Source organism: Oncorhynchus gorbuscha, linkage group LG15 (assembly GCF_021184085.1).
Source record: "Oncorhynchus gorbuscha isolate QuinsamMale2020 ecotype Even-year linkage group LG15, OgorEven_v1.0, whole genome shotgun sequence".
Lineage (NCBI taxonomy): Eukaryota > Metazoa > Chordata > Actinopteri > Salmoniformes > Salmonidae > Oncorhynchus > Oncorhynchus gorbuscha.
The window spans coordinates 25,870,169-25,888,883 of record NC_060187.1 but is presented as its reverse complement, the minus strand read 5'-3'; the positions used below and the strand labels follow the sequence as shown (position 1 = coordinate 25,888,883).

Here is an 18,715-nt window from a genome sequence, read left to right as displayed (position 1 = left end):
AAATCGAGAACTACTTGCGTCAAAATGGTGTTGGAGGAGTGGAGGCTCTAGGCAAGCTCGATGGGCCCTGCTATTATGGGTAATTTTCCAGTACATGTATTGTGAAATCTTAAAGTAGTAAACAGAATCATTATGGGTTTAAGGGAAGCTAATACATAATCTTATAATTATCCTCACACATGCACCTGCATTATGTGTGTATATGTGTATTATTTTTTGTATCATTACTATGGTCACGCCACCAATAAAATCTACGTCCTGGAGTATGTACTAATAAGAGGAGGGGAAACCAAGAAACGATGGGCTTAGATAAATTAGAAGTAAGACTAGGAAACAATAGTGGCAGAAAGCCAAAAGGTTTTGGTCATTTACATAAAGAGGAGTGACTATGTATGATGTGTCAAACTGAAACTGTAGATAAAGAGATCTCCGAGTCTGGGACCGGCAGATGCCCGCGGAACAGCTCGGCTTGTTACTTTGAAATAAACCCTATTCTGAACTCACAAACTCCAGTGTTTAAGATATATTTTTAAGAACTATTTCCACGACACTATTCACTCAGTTCAACTGTACCATCTCCTACCGTCCGGGGTCCAAGAATGTGAAGCCAGATGCGCTCTCACACCTCTATAGCCCCGCTGCTACACCGTTGGACCCAGAGACCACCCTCCCTACCTCTTGTCCAGCGGCTGTGCTCATCTGGGGTATAGAGGACCAGGTCCGTGAGGCGCAGCCTTCCCTGGGTGGGGGGGGGCGGCTAACCGGATGTTTGTCCTGGACTCTGCCCTGTTCCCCGGTCCTGGAATGGGCACGTTCCTCCAGACTTGCCTGGCTCCTGTCGGACCCTGGCCTCTCATGACAACGTTTTTGGTGGCCCACCATAGTTCCTGATGTCTCCGTGTTCGTCGCCATCAGCACTGTGTGTGCTCAGAATAAGAATGCAGCAAGCTCCGTCTGCCACCTGTTCCTCAATGCCCCTGGTCTTTATATATCCCTGGACTTCGTTACTGGTCTCCCTCCATCAGATAGCAACACCACCCCTCTTCTCAAGACCACCACCAGGTATCTGCGACGGGCGGACCGCCACCAGACCCCTGCACTACGCTATCGTCTCGGGCAGAGGCTATGGCTGTCCAGTCGGGATCTGCTCCTCCGGGTGGATTCCCATAAACTTTCCCCCCATTTTATTTGCCTTTTCCAAATCTCTAAGATTCTTAGCCCCTCTGCTGTTCATCTTCTGTTGCCCCGCACCCTCCGTATACATCCCAACTTTCACATGTCTAGGATTAAACTGTCTTACAGCCCTTTGTCTCCTGATTTCTGTTTGTCTGTTGCCATTTCGTCTTGTTTCATTTTGGTTCTGATCTTTCTGCCTGCCCTGACCCTGAGCATGCCTGCCGTTCTGTACCTGCCTGATTCTGACCTGGTTTATGAACTTCTGTCTGCCCTGACCCTGAGCTGTCTTCCGTCCTGTACATGTCGGACCTGGTTACAAACCTCTGCCTGTCCTTTGCCTGTGTTATAATAAATTATCTGAGAACTGAACCATCCGCCTCCTGTGTCTGCATCTGGGTCAAAACCTTTTGCTTTGTCATTATAGGGTATTGTGTGTAGATTGATGAGGGGAATAAGGCTGCAATGTAACACAACGTGGAAAAAGTCAAGGGGTCTAAATACATTCCCGAATGCACTGTATTTCCTGTTGGACATACATTATTAAGAGTAACACATTTACACACATTTATCATAAATGTTTTTATTAGCTAGAATTTCAAGTGGTGACAATATCACAGACACTATCAAAAATGCAAGATCATCTTGATAGTTTTTATTAAGCATATATTTTCCCAAATTACACATGCAAGTGAAAAATTCATTTTACAAATGTTTAAAAATGTAGGTTTTGGGGGCAAATCTCTGGCTTGGATTGCAGAATAGATATTATTTTTCAGACATCTGTACTTCCTTATCTTCTGTTATTGGTTTAATTTGAGTAGAAACGCCAAATGCTGTTTTAGGCTTGTGATCTTTTCCCTGGTCATCCACCCAGATCTCTCCTGACTTGGCATACTTGATGGCTTTGTTAGCGGTGATGATGAAGGATCTAGGCTGTTCAATTAAATTAACCGCCTTGTAGTTTTGGAAGAGATATCCATTGTCTGTTTTTCCAGTAACAAACATGACCTCGAAGGCAGGGCAGTCGATGTAGTCTCTCGCTGGGATGAATTGGATGGAAACGTCTTCACTGCGAGCGAAGTTCAACGTTGATGCTGTTGTAGCTTTGGCATGGGTGTCCATGAGCCCTATACTGATTTGTCCACCAATGTCAACAGTGGTGTCTTGGAGTTCCAACTTTGACTTTTTGCAGAAAATCTTAATGTTGTCGTCTGTTGCATTGGCAATGTGGGTACCTGTATTTCCCATTGCTGCAGCTGTGAGAAACATAATAATTATTTGATGAACAGTACACTAACAAAAATGTGATTGTTGTGATCTGTGAACTGACACTTTTAAACTACTGTAATCAAGTATTCAAGTGTAAAAAGCAGATATGCATAGAGAGGGAAAATGGCACAGAGAGGATTAATAAAGATAACACATCTGGATGAATTGGACAATTAGAAGAAGACTTACTCACCTGGTTGGATTCAAAATCAGGTGATGAACTGAAGAGGGGTTTCAGAGTGTGATTCAGGAGCAATACCTCTTTCTAGACATCACTGGGTTTATATAGATCACATTCTTCCTCTTTTACTCTTTATATCAGATTCTTGAGAAACAAGAAGTCTTGTCATGTCCTGATAAGGATTAAATCGTCTGCTGTTCTTCATCATCATTTGACTCTGTGATGAAAAACAAGTTGTTGCCAAAGTTTCAGAACTTGACTGCTGTACATTAGGGTTACAAATTACATCTAACTGTCATTAGTTGTTGTTACCTATGTGGGGTGGTCCATTTGAGATGAAACATACATTTGGGAGTTGAAATAATTTTATATTATAAGATGTCAGTGAAATTTGACATTTATCTGAGTTGACTAAGGTTTATGACAACTGAGCAGTTATTTTCAGTTATGTGGGCAGTTGGACAATGACTTTTTTGTCAAGTGACTGCAAGACTTGCATCATGCACAATGGTTAGACGATAAACTGTCTTTGAAGCAACTAAAAGTCCAACTATTATTTTTTTTTGGGGGGGTGGGGGTCTTGTTTCTCATATTAAATGAAGTAGAAGTGAGATTCAGCAACACTTGGAGGAAAATGGAATTAAATAAAAAAGAACCAACGCGGCATTGACCCTTCCCTCATATTACATTGAGAAAAGACTTGTACAAGACACCTTCCTACCCATATTTGACTATGGCAATGCAATGTATTGTAGTCACATCCAAAATTATTGGCACCTTTGATAAAGGTAAGAAAAAAATACTGTATAAAATAGATAATACAAATACTGATCTTTACACAAAAACAATATAAACTTGCCTGGTAGAGGACCCAAGTCTATCACTGTTTCTGTGGTTTTAATTGTTACCATAGTGTGCAATTGGTATATTTGTCTCTTTTCATTTTCTGAGTTCTTTTCCTTTCCCCACGGTGATGGATGATTAATGGATTTTACATGTTGATAAGGGAATTTATATGTTTAAAGGTAATGACTAAAGAATTCCACCCTGAGATGCAATTATGACATTGTGTAACATATATAAAGAATAATTAGGATTGATTGTGATTGAAAATTCTCGTGACACATGTGTTACCTCATTTTTATACCCCAGTGAAACAAGAAGCCAGGAAAGGCCACAGTTCCTTAAACTGAGAATACTTTTTTTAAATACGGTGGCAAGAAAAAGTATGTGAACCCTTTTGAATTACCTGAAATTCTGCATAAATTGGTCATACAATTTGACCTGATCTTCATCTACAGTAAGTCAGAACAATAGAAAACACGGTCTGCTTAAACTAATAACACACAAACAATTATATGTTTTAATGTCTTTATTGAACACACAGTGTAAACATTCACAGTGCAGGGTGGGAAAAGTATGTGAACCCTTGGATTTAATAACTGGTTGACCCTCCTTTGGCAGCAATAACATCAACCAAACATTTTCAGCAGTTGTGATCAGACCTGCACAACAAACGGTCAGGAGGAATTTTGGACCATTCCGCTTTACAAAACTGTTTCAGTTCAGCAATATTCTTGGAATGTCTGGTGTGAACCTCTCTCTTGAGGTCATGCCACAGCATCTCAATTGGGTTGAGGTCAGGACTCTGACTGGGCCACTCCAGAAGGTGTATTTTCTTCTGTTGACTCCTGACTCCAAATAGCTTTTGAAGAAATCATTAGCCTAGGGGTTCACATACTTTTTCCAACCTACATTGTGAATGTTTAAATTATATATTCAATATAGACAAGAAAAATACAATAATTTGTGTGTTATTAGTTTAAGCTGACTGCATTTTTCTATTGTTGCGACATAGATGAAGATCAGAACAAATGTTATGAGCAATTTATGCAGAAATCAAGATAATTCCAAAGGGTTCACATACTTTTTCTTGCCACTGTAGAATGTTAATGCAGAGTATATTTTATTAAATGTATTTATGATAATCATTAGGGGTGCCAACAATTTTGACACCTATCTTTTTGTAATTCGTTTTTTAAACTTGTTAAATCCAATGTATTTCTCTGAGCAATTGTTTTACTATAAAATAATTTAATTCCCCACAACAAATTGTATACAAAAGGCCTACAGCTCAGTATTTTTTGCTAAACTTTATCAAGGGAGGAAATAATTCCAGATGTGACTGTACAGTGCATTCATAAAGTACTCAGTCCCCTTCACTTTTTCCACATTTTGTTACGTTACAGCCTTATTCGAAAACGGATTCAATATAAAAAAATCATCAATCTACACACAATACCCCATAATGACAAAGAAAAAACAGGTTTGTAGAAGGTTTGAAAATGTATTAAAAATAAAAAACAGAAATACCTTATTTACATAAGTATTCAGACCCTTTGCTATGAGACTTGAAATTGAGCTCAGGTGCATCCTGTTTCCATTGATCATCCTTGAGATGTTTCTACAACTCGATTGGAGTCCACCTGTGGTAGATTAATTTGATTGGACATTATTTTAAAAGTTCGACACCTGTCTGTGTAAGGCCCCACAGTTGACAGTGAATGTCAGAGCAAAAACCAAGCCATGAGGATTGTGTCGAGGCACAGATCTGGGGAAAGGTACCAAAACATTTCTGCAGCATTGAAGGTCTCCAAGAACACTGTGGCCTCCATCATTCTTAAATGGAAGAAGTTTGGAATCACTAAGAATCTTCCTAGAACTGGCCGCCCGGGCAAACTGAGCAATTGGGGGAGAAGGGCCTTGGTCAAGGAGGTGACCAACAACCCGATGGTTTCTCTGACAGAGCTCCAGAATTCCTCTGTGGAGATTGGAGAACCTTCCAGAAGGACAACCATCTCTGCAGCACTCCACCAATAGGCCTTTATGGTAGAGTGGCCAGACGGAAGCCACTCCTCAGTAAAAGGCACATGATAGACCGCTTGGAGTTTGCCAGACGGCACATAAAGGACTCTCAGACCATGAGAAACAAGATCCTCTGATCTAATTGAACTCTTTGGCCTGAATGCCAAGTGTCACATTTGGAGGAAACCTGGCACCATCCTACAGTGAAGCATGGTGGTGGCAGCATCATGCTGTGGGGATATTTTTCAGTGACGGTGACTGGGAGACTAGTCAGGATCGAGGGAAAGATGAACGGAGCAAACTACAGAGAGATCCTTGATGAAAATCTGCTCCAGAGTGCTCAGGACCTCAGACTGGGGTGAAGGTTTTCACCTTCCAAAATCATAACAACTATAAGCACACAGCCAAGACAACATAGAAGCCATGGATTACAAGCAATATATATGATAATATAATAATAATAATAGCGACTTACAGTCATGTGTGCATACATTCTACGTATGGGTGGTCCCAGGAATCGAACCCACTATCCTGGCGTTACAAGCACCATGCTCTACCAACTGTGCTACAGAAGGACCACAAGCAACATCTGCACTGAGCTAAAGGGTAAAAAAAAAAAAGCTGCCGCTTTCAAGGAGCGGGACGCTAACCCGGACCTGTATAAGAAATCCCGCAATGCCCTCAGACGAACCACCAAACCAGCAAATCATCAATACAGGACTAAGATTGAATTGTACTATACCAGCTCCGACACTCGTAGGATGTGGCAGGGCTTGAAAACTATTACAGACTAAAAAAGAGAAGCACAGCCGTGATCTACCCAGTGACACGAGCCAACCAGACGAGCTAAATTACTTCTATGCCTGCTTCGAGGCAAGCAACACTGAAGCATGCGAGAGCATCAGCTGTGCTGGACGACTGTGTGATCACGCTCTCTGTAGCCAATGTGACTAAGACCGGGTCAACATTCACAAGGCCGCAGGCCAGACAGATTACCAGGACGTGTACTCCGAGTATCCAATTTGCATTCCGCCACAACAGATCCACGGATGATGCAATAGAAACCCTAGACCCACTCCAATTTGCATTCCACCCCAACAGATCCATGGATGATGCAATCTCTATTGCACTCCACACGGCCTTTTCCCACATGGACAAAAGGAACACCTACATGAGAATGCTATTCATTGACTACAGCTCAGCCGACGATGCAGGCGGCTGCCGACTGACTGATCTACAAATCACCTTGCATCAACTACTCATTATTTGTCGATCCGTCAGTGAGTCACAATTTACCCATGATATATTACAGTTTTGATGCTCTCAAACACAACCATTAAGTGTGACACCCCATTCCCTCACTTTTTATGATCGGGGAGAGGACACTCTGGACTACTTATTGTCCATTTTTTCCAGTGGTAAATGGCAGGTTAAGTTTAGGAAGGTTAGCCGAAATGTTAAAAAGTAATTTGTTAATTTGACAAAAGCTGCATCACCATCGTTATCCACCATCTTTGCTTCTGTTTGCCCTGAAAATCGGATTTGGGAACTCCGCTCAGGCATTTATTTTACCCCTGCTTCGTCTTGAGTAGAAAAGGTATTCTAAGACAAACAGTATGCTGGTTCAGTGTGCTATCTGACCACAGGGGGGAGCCTGTTGCCTGTTTCAGATATCCAGTATCTAGTATCCACCCCCATTGCTCCCAGCCAGGGGTTTGGAGCCAAGGGAAAGAAAGAAAATATGATTTCATGCCACCATTTAAAGGTGGTGATTTTTCCAACTCTGTTTCTTCCTGATTACAGAAGTGATCTCCCATTCTCTTTGATGAAGTCCATGACAATGATATGAAGACCCGTGATAATATACTGTTTCTATGCTTGCTCTTCAATAGTGTGGGTGTGAGTGGGATTGAATGGAGAGTGGAACTAAGGGTAGTACAGTGGTGCTGTGTGATACTGATACTGATATCTGACAAAGTGCCATCTGGTACTCCTCCTCCCCAAAATAAACACATTCTGAAATGTAATTAATTCTCCTTAAAGTGTACCCTAATTTTATAAGGGAAATGTTGAACACAAAATTCATATGGCACAAAGATTCTCCTTGTCTCCTTGACAACAGTAACCTGGCAATGATCACTCTACATACAATAAATCCTGGCTCCATTCTCCATCGCCTCAATCCTTCTATCTTATGCCTTTTCTAAGTTTAGTCTTTCTCTACCCCCTCTCTGTATCCCCATGGATACCAGATTGTCTGGATACTAAAAAAAGCAAGTGAATCCTCAAAATCTGAATCACTGTGAAAACCATGTTATATCAGGGCTGCTACTGTGATTGCTCTCTTGCACTTGCAAAAAGCATGCAATTAAGTTTCTGGGCTTTGAAGTATCACAACACACAGAGATACATAACCAGATAAAAAAGAGTCACTCCTTTCTCATGACTTCTCAGAGTATTTTATTTGGCCCTCAATGAAATCACATGGGAATGGAGATGGAGAATCAGTCAAACTACTGCAGTATGATGCTTAGGGTTGTATTTACAGGGGTTCAACAGCTAATTCTCTATTCTCTATGGTTCTCTACCACAACATTTCTACATGAATCAACCCAGATACGTCCATTGCTCCTTTAATGCCATTCTCTCTTCCTGGTCTTCTCTGCTTCATCCATGTGTCATCCCCATTACTGTATCCTCCTCTCATCACTCACTTTTACATTCACTTTTCTCTTCACCATAATTGACCTCTTTCTCTATTTTTTTCTCTCTATTTTGCAATTGCTTACATTCTATTTCCCTCTTGCTCGCTCTCTAGCCACCCCTCTCTCTTTCTATACATCCCTCATTCTATCCTTCCCTCATCCCTGATCACAGGGCTCCCAGGTCATGGCAGGAGCGGGACTTCTGTCTGAAGAACTTGCCCCCGTCTCGTTCCCTCTCGCGGGGGTAGCGTGGGACCAGGCTAGCGAGGAAACGCTTGGCCCGGTGGGTGATGCTCTCCAGGCCGCCAGCCATGTCGTGCCCATAGGCCCCTGGGGGCACCGGACTGAGGCCTCTGGCTAACCTCACAGCAGACTCCAGGAGCTCCACTGTGCGGTGGTCCAGAGAGGTTGACATTTCCACATACAGACAGTCAAACAGAGTAGCACTGGTGAAGGCCTCTGAGAGAGAGAGAGAGAGAGAGAGAGAGAGAGAGAGAGAGAGAGAGAGAGAGAGAGAGAGAGAGAGAGAGAGAGAGAGAGAGAGAGAGAGAGAGAGAGAGAGAGAGAGAGAGAGAGAGAGAGAGAGAGAGAGAGAGAGAGAATAAGCACAGTTGTCAGTGGTAAACGCATTACCCATTTAGGATGAGGGCATTGCGGATGAGATCGGGTACACAGTGATGTGCTGTTGTCACAGGTTCATCCATATTAGTTACATGTTGAAGCACCTCTTATTCTCTTATTGTGCTGTGACTCAGCCCAGCTCCCCTCTGGTTGACCTCAGGAACACTACAATATAAACATCCCTGCCTCTCTGGATTTTTTTTGTCATTACAGACTACTATCCCTAGGAGAAACACAAACACATAATTGAATGCATTTATTCAAAAGATGGAAAAAGCACATATTAAAGAGTGCAAGAGTGCAACACAGAAATCACGGGGAATGAGAAGCCAGATGATGAAAGATGATGAGAAGCAATTGCCCAAATTTGTCTTAATTAAAATCTTATTTGTTAGAGAGATAAAATTATCCCTGACAGCAGAGGAAGAGAGAACCAGTATAGTTCATGTTTTTTCTTCTGTGCACGCTCGTTCAGCTATATTATAAAGCGAGAAGGAAGTGAGTTTTCACCCAGTTTCTGTAAAAGTAATTATGCAGAAAGCCTTGCTCTGCTCTCTGCCTCATAATAAGTCAAAGGCCACACAGATCTGAGGTTACACAACACTCATAACATGATCCCAAAAACAGCCATGCCTGAGGAGCTGCAGTCTGGAGCAACACATCACATAGACAGGTGGAGGTGAAAGAGAGTTTTGTGTTCATGTGTGTTATAGGTTGTGGTGACCATACAGCCAAGCTCAGGTGATATGTACATCTAGATGAATAGATTAATGCGTATTTTTATTTATTTTTGATTTTATATCACCTTTATTTAATCAGGTAGGCCAGTTGAGAACAAGTTCTCATTTACAACTGCGACCTGGCCAAGATAAAGCAAAGCAGTGCGACAAAAACAACACAGAGTTACACATGGGATAAACAAACATACAGTCAATAACACAATAGAAAAATGTGTATACAGTGTGTGCAGGAGGTAAGGAAATAAATAGGCCAATAGTGACGAAGTAATTACAATTTACACTGGAGTGATATATGTGCAGCGATCAGTAAGCTGCTCTGACAGCTGACGCTTAAAGTTAGTGAAGGAGATATAAGTCTCCAGCTTCAGTGATTTTTGCAATTCATTACAGTCACTGGCAGCAGAGAACTGGAAGGAAAGGCATCCAAAGGAGGTGTTGGCTTTGGGGATGACCAGTGAAATATACCTGCTGGAGCGTGTGCTACGGGTGGGTGTTGCTATGGTGACCAGTGAGCTGAGATAAGGCGGAGCTTTACCAAGCAAAGATTTATAGATGACCTGGATCCAGTGGGTATGTTCTTAGTATCTCATGCAAAGTTCTCAGCACGCACAGTCCCTTCCTGCCATACTCCCACACTACACTGCAGCTGAAATGCTGTGCCACTTTCTGTCTATATTCCTATATTTCTCCCTTCACCGCAGTACCCTGCAGAGATACAGCATAAAACTCAGCCTGTCGACACACTGGGTGGAGATGGGAGGCAGAGACAAGGCAATGAGAGAAGAGAGTATCTATAGGAATAGATCATCTGTAGGGAAAGGTATACACTATGGAATACTGCAGGTTAAGGTTGCAGCGACAAAGGGTGACCACTCTATCACTGTGCTGTAACAAAGAGAGGGCCAATCTGCCTCACCTTGAGTGCTGACCTCGCGCGAACGGACCAGGTCACTCTTGTTGCCCACGAGGATGATGGGAGTTTGTGGCTGCGTCTCCCTGAGGAGGAGGCGAAGTTGGGCGGTGCGGTGGAAACTACGCCTGTCCGTGACAGAGAACACCAGGACACACACCTCACACTGCAGAGCAGACAGGTCCTGAGAGAGAGAGGGAGGAAGAGAGATCACCACAACCATACCGCTTTACCTTCCATTTAGTCGTAGGAATTTTTATGAGAATAAACTTCTGTTTATATGTAATTATATGTCATTTATACCTGGCTCTAACATGGGTTCTGTGTCCTGATCTTGTCCACATTCTGATTATGCCCACATTTTCAGAAATGTGTATACTCATGGTATTAAAACGTGTCTCATATCCATCCACTGTGTCTGCACTGTGACCAGATTTCCTGGTCCTTCCCTTTAAGAAAATTATTTCACTGCTATATTTTCCAAACAATCTTTCATTATTTATTTTAAGACATATTAATGGCATATGTGAAGGATGCCGCCTGTCAATGATTTTAGAGGGTGGGATAATGATGATTTAAATGTTTTCACTGTCCAGATCGGTCTACACTTGTACATCCAGACACAATGCGTCTGACTACCTCAAGAGGTGGTCAAGAAGATCTGATCACAATCAGATCACAGTGCCTGTTTAATTGTCTACACCTATCAAAAACTGTGAGCACAATCAGAATGTGGACAAGATCATGCCAAAAGACGCATGTTCAAACCAGGTAGAAACTTGGGCTGGGAATTGCCAGGGACCTCATGATACAAAATTATCACGATACTTAGGTGCCGATACTATACGTAATTGCTGTTCTCAAGATTCTATAAGTATTGCGATTCGATACTGTAACGGCTGTTGGAAGGAGAGGACCAAGGTGCAGCGTGGTACGTGTTCATACTTTTATTTAAACTGAACACTGAATTAACAAAAATAACAAAGAGAACGAACGAAACGGAAACAGTTCTGTCTGGTGCAGACACAAAAACAGAAAACAACTACCCACAAAAACCCAGTGGGAAAAAGCTACCTAAGTATGGTTCTCAATCAGAGACAACGATAGACAGCTGCCTCTGATTGAGAACCACAACTGCCAAACAACAAAGAAATACAAAACATCAAACATTAACATAGAATGCCCATAGAAGCCTCTCTATGGCCAGGGCGTGACAGATACTGTGATTTTATTCTGATTCGATGTTCTAAACATATTGCTCACCATATGTCCGCTGCAGAGGGACAAAAGAGAGCCATGAGAAAATTAGTTTTGATCAGTCAAGGAAATTAAAGTGCTGAAAAAAAATTGGCTCCCTATCTAAAAAGAAGATGAGAACAACTCATCTTGATTTTTAGTGCAGGTACAGCCAACTAGCGCAAAAATAATATTGAGATATTGTCAAAACAATATATCGTCATAAAGAATATCCCGATATGTAAATAGCTCGACCCCCCCCTCCCCCCCATTACAATAGGTCTACATAAGTCACCAAGTGAAGAGGTAGAGGGAGGCAGCTCTTCCCTTCCTAAAAATCTTTCTTTATGTGGTTTGTGTCAACATTTTCCCACTGCTGTGCTGAGAGCCTTATAAATGACAGTCAGTAAGAACATGTAATTACAGTGCCTTGCGAAAGTATTCGGCACCCTTGAACTTTGCGACCTTTTGCCACATTTCAGGCTTCAAACATAAAGATATAAAACTGTATTTTTTTGTGAAGAATCAACAACAAGTGGGACACAATCATGAAGTGGAACAACATTTATTGGATATTTCAAACTTTTTTAACAAATCAAAAACTGAAAAATTGGGCGTGCAGAATTATTCAGCCCCTTTACTTTCAGTGCAGCAAACTCTCTCCAGAAGTTCAGTGAGGATCTCTGAATGATCCAATGTTGACCTAAATGACTAATGATGATAAATACAATCCACCTGTGTGTAATCAAGTCTCCGTATAAATGCACCTGCACTGCGATAGTCTCAGAGGTCCGTTAAAAGCGCAGAGAGCATCATGAAGAACAAGGAACACACCAGGCAGGTCCGAGATACTGTTGTGAAGAAGTTTAAAGCCGGATTTGGATACAAAAAGATTTCCCAAGCTTTAAACATCCAAAGGAGCACTGTGCAAGCGATAATATTGAAATGGAAGGAGTATCAGACCACTGCAAATCTACCAAGAACTGGCCGTCCTTCTAAACGTTCAGCTCATACAAGGAGAAGACTGATCAGAGATGCAGCCAAGAGGCCCATGATCACTCTGGATGAACTGTAGAGATCTACAGCTGAGGTGGGAGACTCTGTCCATAGGACAACAATCAGTCGTATATTGCACAAATCTGGCCTTTATGGAAGAGTGGCAAGAAGAAAGCCATTTCTTAAAGATATCCATAAAAAGTGTTGTTTAAAGTTTGCCACAAGCCACCTGGGAGACACACCAAACATGTGGAAGAAGGTGCTCTGGTCAGATGAAACCAAAATGTAACTTTTTGGCAACAATGCAAAATGTTATGTTTGGCGTAAAAGCAACACAGCTCATCACCCTGAACACACCATCCCCACTGTCAAACATGGTGGTGGCAGCATCATGGTTTGGGCCTGCTTTTCTTCAGCAGGGACAGGGAAGATGGTTAAAATTGATGGGAAGATGGATGGAGCCAAATACAGGACCATTCTGGAAGAAAACCTGATGGAGTCTGCAAAAGATCTGAGACTGGGACGGAGATTTGTCTTCCAACAAGACAATGATCCAAAACATAAAGCAAAATCTACAATGGAATGGTTCAAAAATAAACATATCCGTTGTTAGAATGGCCAAGTCAAAGTCCAGACCTGAATCCAATCGAGAATCTGTGGAAAGAACTGAAAACTGCTGTTCACAAATGCTTTCCATCCAACCTCACTGAGCTCGAGCTGTTTTGCAAGGAGGAATGGGAAAAAAATTCAGTCTCTCGATGTGCAAAACTGATAGAGACATACCCCAAGCGACTTACAGCTGTAATCGCAGCAAAAGGTGGCGCTACAAAGTATTAACTTAAGGGGGCTGAATAATTTTGCACGCCCAATTTTTCAGTTTTTGATTTGTTAAAAAAGTTTGAAATATCCAATAAATGTTGTTCCACTTCATGATTGTGTCCCACTTGTTGTTGATTCTTCACAAAAAAATACAGTTTTATATCTTTATGTTTGAAGCTTGAAAAGTGGCAAAAGGTCGCAAAGTTCAAGGGGGGCGAATACTTTGGCAAGGCACTGTATAACTCTGGCATGATGACTGCTCTATGACAGACAGAGTCATATCAAAGAGTGTGTGTACTTGTGTTTTTTCAACATTTCAAACAAACAATTGTTCTGGTGGTATGCAGTGAAAGCCTGCTGCCTGCAGCAGTCAAGAGTGAAAGTGAAGCCCTGTGCTCTTTCATTCTATGATTCCCTGCTGCCTAGAGACAAATTACCATACCACACCAACTGGGAACCACGTCAATTACTGATGACATACACAGAGAATACAATGAGACACACACACAAACACACACACTGGATACCCTTTGAGTGAATCCTTCATAAGTCACTGAAAACGCTTCAGGGACACTGTGAGCAAAGCTACATTTGATTTCTAAAATCGGAATTTAAGATTTCACTCTTGAGACTGCATCAAAAGGTTAACTCAAACTCTTCTGAACAGATGAGACAGAGCAGCATCACCAAGATCAGTATCTCCTAAAAGACAACCAAAGAACGTCAGTGATTCACTTACAGATGTAGGATCTTACTGTTTTTTTCAATCACTGCACATTGTATATTTCCAAAGTTCTTAAGTACAAAACTCTAAACGGATAGCACTTGTAATCCCCCTATCTTATAGGACCTTAGACTGTGCATTCATTGGGGTTTCACACATCTTTCACCCCTGAGTCATTCATGGAAAATCTAGGTTTTCTGTGAAATACCATGAGAACATTTTGCTTAGTCACCAATACTGTACATCAGATAATGATAGGCTCGATTTAGTCATTTTAACTACCATTTAATCCAATAGCAAGAAAGAATATTAGCGGGTAAATATCATTTTCCATACAGTATTTGACTAGAACTTGACATGCACAATTATTTTATCATTTGTATCCAATGGCATGTTGTGAGAATGTTGAGAAATATGTCAGTCTTACAGTTTCATTAACCTTATACAGTACATACAGTACCAGTCAAAAGTTTGAACACACCTACTCATTCACTATTATTATTCTACAAAGTAGAAAATAGTACAAATAAAGAAAAACCCTGGAATGAGTAGGTGTGTCCAAAATTTTGACTGGTACTGTACATAGGGCAAATCATCAGAAATAGGGTATTGTACATCAGTTCACTACTGTAAAAATGTAGCACAGTGTTGTATGCCATTTCTGCCCCATGCATCATTTTAGAAGATCACCTTTTCTACGTGACTTGTAAACTGATACAGAATCGCCTGTCTCTGTTTGAAATTCATTAGCTTACAGTGCATCAATGAAATTCATATCAATGAAAGTCAGATAATGATTTGAATGTTGTTATATACAAGTTACAACCCAGGTATTTCCGCAGTGCATTGTATACTGCACTATAATTCCAAATGGTAGCACATAGTGACTCTTTCCACTTTGTCCTATTGACGCAGAGTGGCTGATGGAGAATGATTATGTAGTATTTACAGCCACATCCATACATAAATTGATGTAAAATGTATAAGCTAAAATATAGAAATTGACAGTGTTCAGCAGTTAGCAAACTATATATGTTAACTAGGCACTACATGGTTCAGTAGTTATCAGTTTTGAGCAGTTTAATTAAGTGATAGATAATTGTATTGTTAAAAAATGCCGGAAAATCATATAAAAAGTCAAGTGAATATTGAAAAGCAGATACTTAGATTGAAAATGCATCCGAATTGAAGAGGGATTAGGTGCAGTGAACAAGTGACTGTGAATTTATTTGTTGTACTCAGTAAATTGAAATGTGCTTAAAGTTTTGAAACATGAGCCATTTTTATGATCTGTTTTGATGTTCATGCTTAGAGTTATAAAAATGTACCACATACTTGTGAAAATTGCACCAAAGTGATAAAAAAACACTGTAATTTGATCACCCTGTTATTGCAGGAACTCCGAACCTGTAGTGTAATCAAGGTTGAAAAAGGCTTCTAAAGTTTGTAATCATTTGCACTAACAAAAATGTATCAACCCCTTCAAAAATGTCCATTAATTATAATCCACACAATAATTCACATTTTACTGATTAAGGTAAACGAAAAGGAAAGATACAACTTCACAAACTCTTGTGATTCCAGACTGGAGACCTCCTACAGAGAGATAATTTTTGCAATACCCAACCTTCAGCTGAGTCAGAAAAAGCAAAAGGGAAAAAATGTCCCCAGTATGTCTGCTCAGTTCCCTCCCTCACCAGTGGTGGAAAAAGTACCCAACTGTCATACTTGAGTAAAAGTAAAGATACCTTAACAGGAAATTACTCAAGTAAAAGTGAAAGTCACTCAGTAAAATATTACTTGAGTAAAAGTCTAAAAGTATTTGGTTTTAAATATACATAAGTATCAAAAGTAAATGTCATTGCAAAAATGTACTTAAGTATCAAAAGTAAAAGTAAAGTATAAATAATTTAAAATTCCTTATATTAAGCAAACCAGATGGCACAATTGTTCGTGTTTTTTTATTTATTTATGGATAGCCATAGGCATATCCAACACTCAGACATCATTCAGAAACAAAGCATTTGTTTTAAGTGAGTCAGCCGGATCAGAAGCAGTAGAGATTACTAGGGATGTACTCTTGATAAGTGTCTGAATTGGACAATTTCTTACCTGCTAAGCATTCAAAATGTAACGTGTACTTGTGGGTGTCTGGGAAAATGTAAGGAGTAAAAAGTACATCATTTTCTTTTGGAATGTAGTGAAGTAAAGGTAAACATTTTCAAAAATATAAATAGTAAAGTAAAGTACAGATACCCAAAAAAATCTACTTAAGTACTACTTTAAAGTATTTTTACTTAAATACTTTACACCACTGTCCCTCACACATCCATGAACACATGTGTTTGAAGCACGCTCAGGAGAAACAGAGGTAATCCAGTGGAAAATAACCTGATAATAGGCTTCCTTTCCAGCCAGAAAAACTACACCAAAACCCCCACATTAAAAGTTAACCCATGAGATAAGACAGGGGAGGAGGGTAAAGGAGTGGAAAGAGAAGGCTGGGGTAGAGTGGGGCCACAGAGATGTAGATTGGCTCACCTGCCTCCAGTTGTCGTAGATAAGGATGGTGCAGTCCTCGTCGTCCACGGTAACAGTACGTACATAGCCCTCTCCTGAGGGAGAGACATAGCAGGCAAGTTTCAGGTGGGAGATGAGGGGAAGAAGGCTTTTAGCTTATGTTCATTTACAAGACATACACATTGCTGGGATGTTATGCATTGCAACACGCTCTACCTGTTAGTATCATAGGCCTATTTTTGTTGAAACACTGTCCAACATCCAAACACCAATCAATGTACCTTCAGAATCCACAGAAGCAGTTCTATCCAAATCTCCAGCCAAGGCTATAGCAAGGCTTGACTTGCCCACCCCATTTTGCCCCAGCAGGGCAATTCGAAAGGGCCCTTCAGAGGGGGGTCTCCTCTCTGCCGCTGAGGCGATGGTCTCATCCTTCGCCGGGCTGAAACTGATTGGAGGAGGAGAAGGTCCAGCCAACCCTGATGTCCAATCACAATCATCATGGACTGCTTCCTCTCGTCTGAGCTGGTGTTTGATTGGCACAGGGGTACTTCCTCTGCGTAAAGGTGGGGCACTGGACAGAGTCATACTGTCACACTAAAAGAGACAAATAAATAAATATACACATTACATTCACATACAACATGGACCAACAAGATTATGACTTTGTGTCCACATTTCCATCAACATTCCACACTCTGTAGCAGTTTTCCACACAGACAGAAATGGTCAATTGTCTAGAAAGCAGGGAAGGTGTTGTGGCGTCCGTGTGCATGCCTGTGCTTCCCAATGAACTACCTTAACCTCATCTGTCTCCAGGAAGACTTGACACCAATTGGACTGTAATAGGGAGTGGGCTAGTCACTCTCTACCTGACATGTTATCACTTTCAGTGTGATCCTGAAATAGAATGCTCTTACATTACTGTATCTATGACCCCCATTAACACCTGCACTGTCCCTGCCTGTCTCCCCCTCTCTATCTCGCCATCTCCCTTTGTATTTTAATCTCTCTATATCTGTCTGTCTCTTGCTTCACAGACACACACACATTAAGAGATGCAGAGAACCACTCAAGAACTAAATGGTATGCCCATGACAAATTTGATGTTAGTGAAATCTAAAGCTCAAAAATAAATAAATAATCAAAACCCTTCTATTATGTCACCAGCAGCTCCCACGTTTTGTCACTCACCGATGACAGATGTCTTGTGAGGCAACCGTTAGGCAAACTATGACATATTTGCATCGATATAAACAGTTAAAAAGCTACGTGCTGCCCGGCACATTGTGTTTAAACATCCCCGCCTACCTTAGCCAGTGTTTCCTCGATATTGATAATGTCTATGAGCGCATCTGTCTGCATCTGCAATGTGAAATACACCCGTCAGAAATCGACTACCTACTGCCGAGCGTTTTCCCGCCCTCCCACTCATCTCACTCCCGCGCGCTCTACCTCAAAGCCACAGGATGATCTCACCTGACGCAAGACTCGCAGCACCAACAAAGTAAAAACGGTTCTCTCTCTCTTTTCCACTTTCTCTCTCTCTCTATTTCATGCGCGCTCAGAAACAAACATCACACGCACAGACTCAGAGGCTACACAGACAACACACTTCTCTCTCCCCCACAGTGTGCTTTCGTACAGTAAGTTAGGTCCTCCTGCAGTGTTTCTTCTGCATTATGACTCACTTACATGACGTGTAAATAAATGCTCGTTGCCAGCTTTTTATTTTCTTAGACAAAATTGATTTAGGCTATTGAATGTAAAGCTGCGTTGACTTGATTTTTTTCTGTAGAGAAAATGTCATGTAGAGTCCATCTCTATAAAATGTTTGAATGCAGGAGCTACATGGGTCAGATAAAGCATAAATCATCATCTGTTGAGAAGATGCTTATTTCACTCCACTAATTTCTATTTTGGATGCTGCAGATACTTGGAATAATAGGTGTA

At 41.1% G+C, this 18,715-nt stretch overlaps 1 protein-coding gene and 1 long non-coding RNA gene across 3 annotated transcripts; both read right to left on the bottom strand.

Moving 5' to 3' along the window:
* Positions 1–1,736: 1,736 nt before the first annotated feature.
* Positions 1,737–2,717, bottom strand: LOC123997820. The gene is made up of 2 exons (XR_006832185.1): positions 2,639–2,717; positions 1,737–2,432 (listed from the first exon to the last, which is right to left on the bottom strand). It is a non-coding gene; the product is annotated as an uncharacterized LOC123997820 (long non-coding RNA).
* A 5,217-nt stretch (positions 2,718–7,934) lies between these two features.
* On the bottom strand, positions 7,935–18,384 carry LOC123997362 (GTP-binding protein REM 2-like). 2 transcript variants are annotated; one of them, XM_046301503.1, is made up of 6 exons: positions 18,242–18,384; positions 18,074–18,127; positions 17,044–17,359; positions 16,784–16,857; positions 10,474–10,651; positions 7,935–8,655 (listed from the first exon to the last, which is right to left on the bottom strand). In XM_046301503.1, the coding sequence occupies exons 2-6, from the start codon at positions 18,125–18,127 to the stop codon at positions 8,363–8,365; spliced, it is 915 nt and encodes a 304-aa protein (XP_046157459.1). In that variant the 5' UTR covers positions 18,242–18,384; the 3' UTR covers positions 7,935–8,362. The 2 variants fall into 2 exon arrangements, with proteins under 2 accessions (XP_046157459.1, XP_046157460.1); XM_046301504.1 differs by lacking the exon at positions 18,074–18,127.
* Positions 18,385–18,715: the final 331 nt, after the last annotated feature.

Coding starts and splice junctions, on each gene's coding strand:
- LOC123997362 (XM_046301503.1), bottom strand. CDS start 18,127: ATGCAGACAGATGCGCTCATAGACATTATCAATATCGAGGAAACACTG. Junction 16,858..17,043: donor TGCTTCTGTGGATTCTGAAG/GTACATTGATTG, acceptor TCTCTCCCTCAG/GAGAGGGCTATGTACGTACT. Junction 10,652..16,783: donor TCTACGACAACTGGAGGCAG/GTGAGCCAATCT, acceptor TCTCTCTCTCAG/GACCTGTCTGCTCTGCAGTG.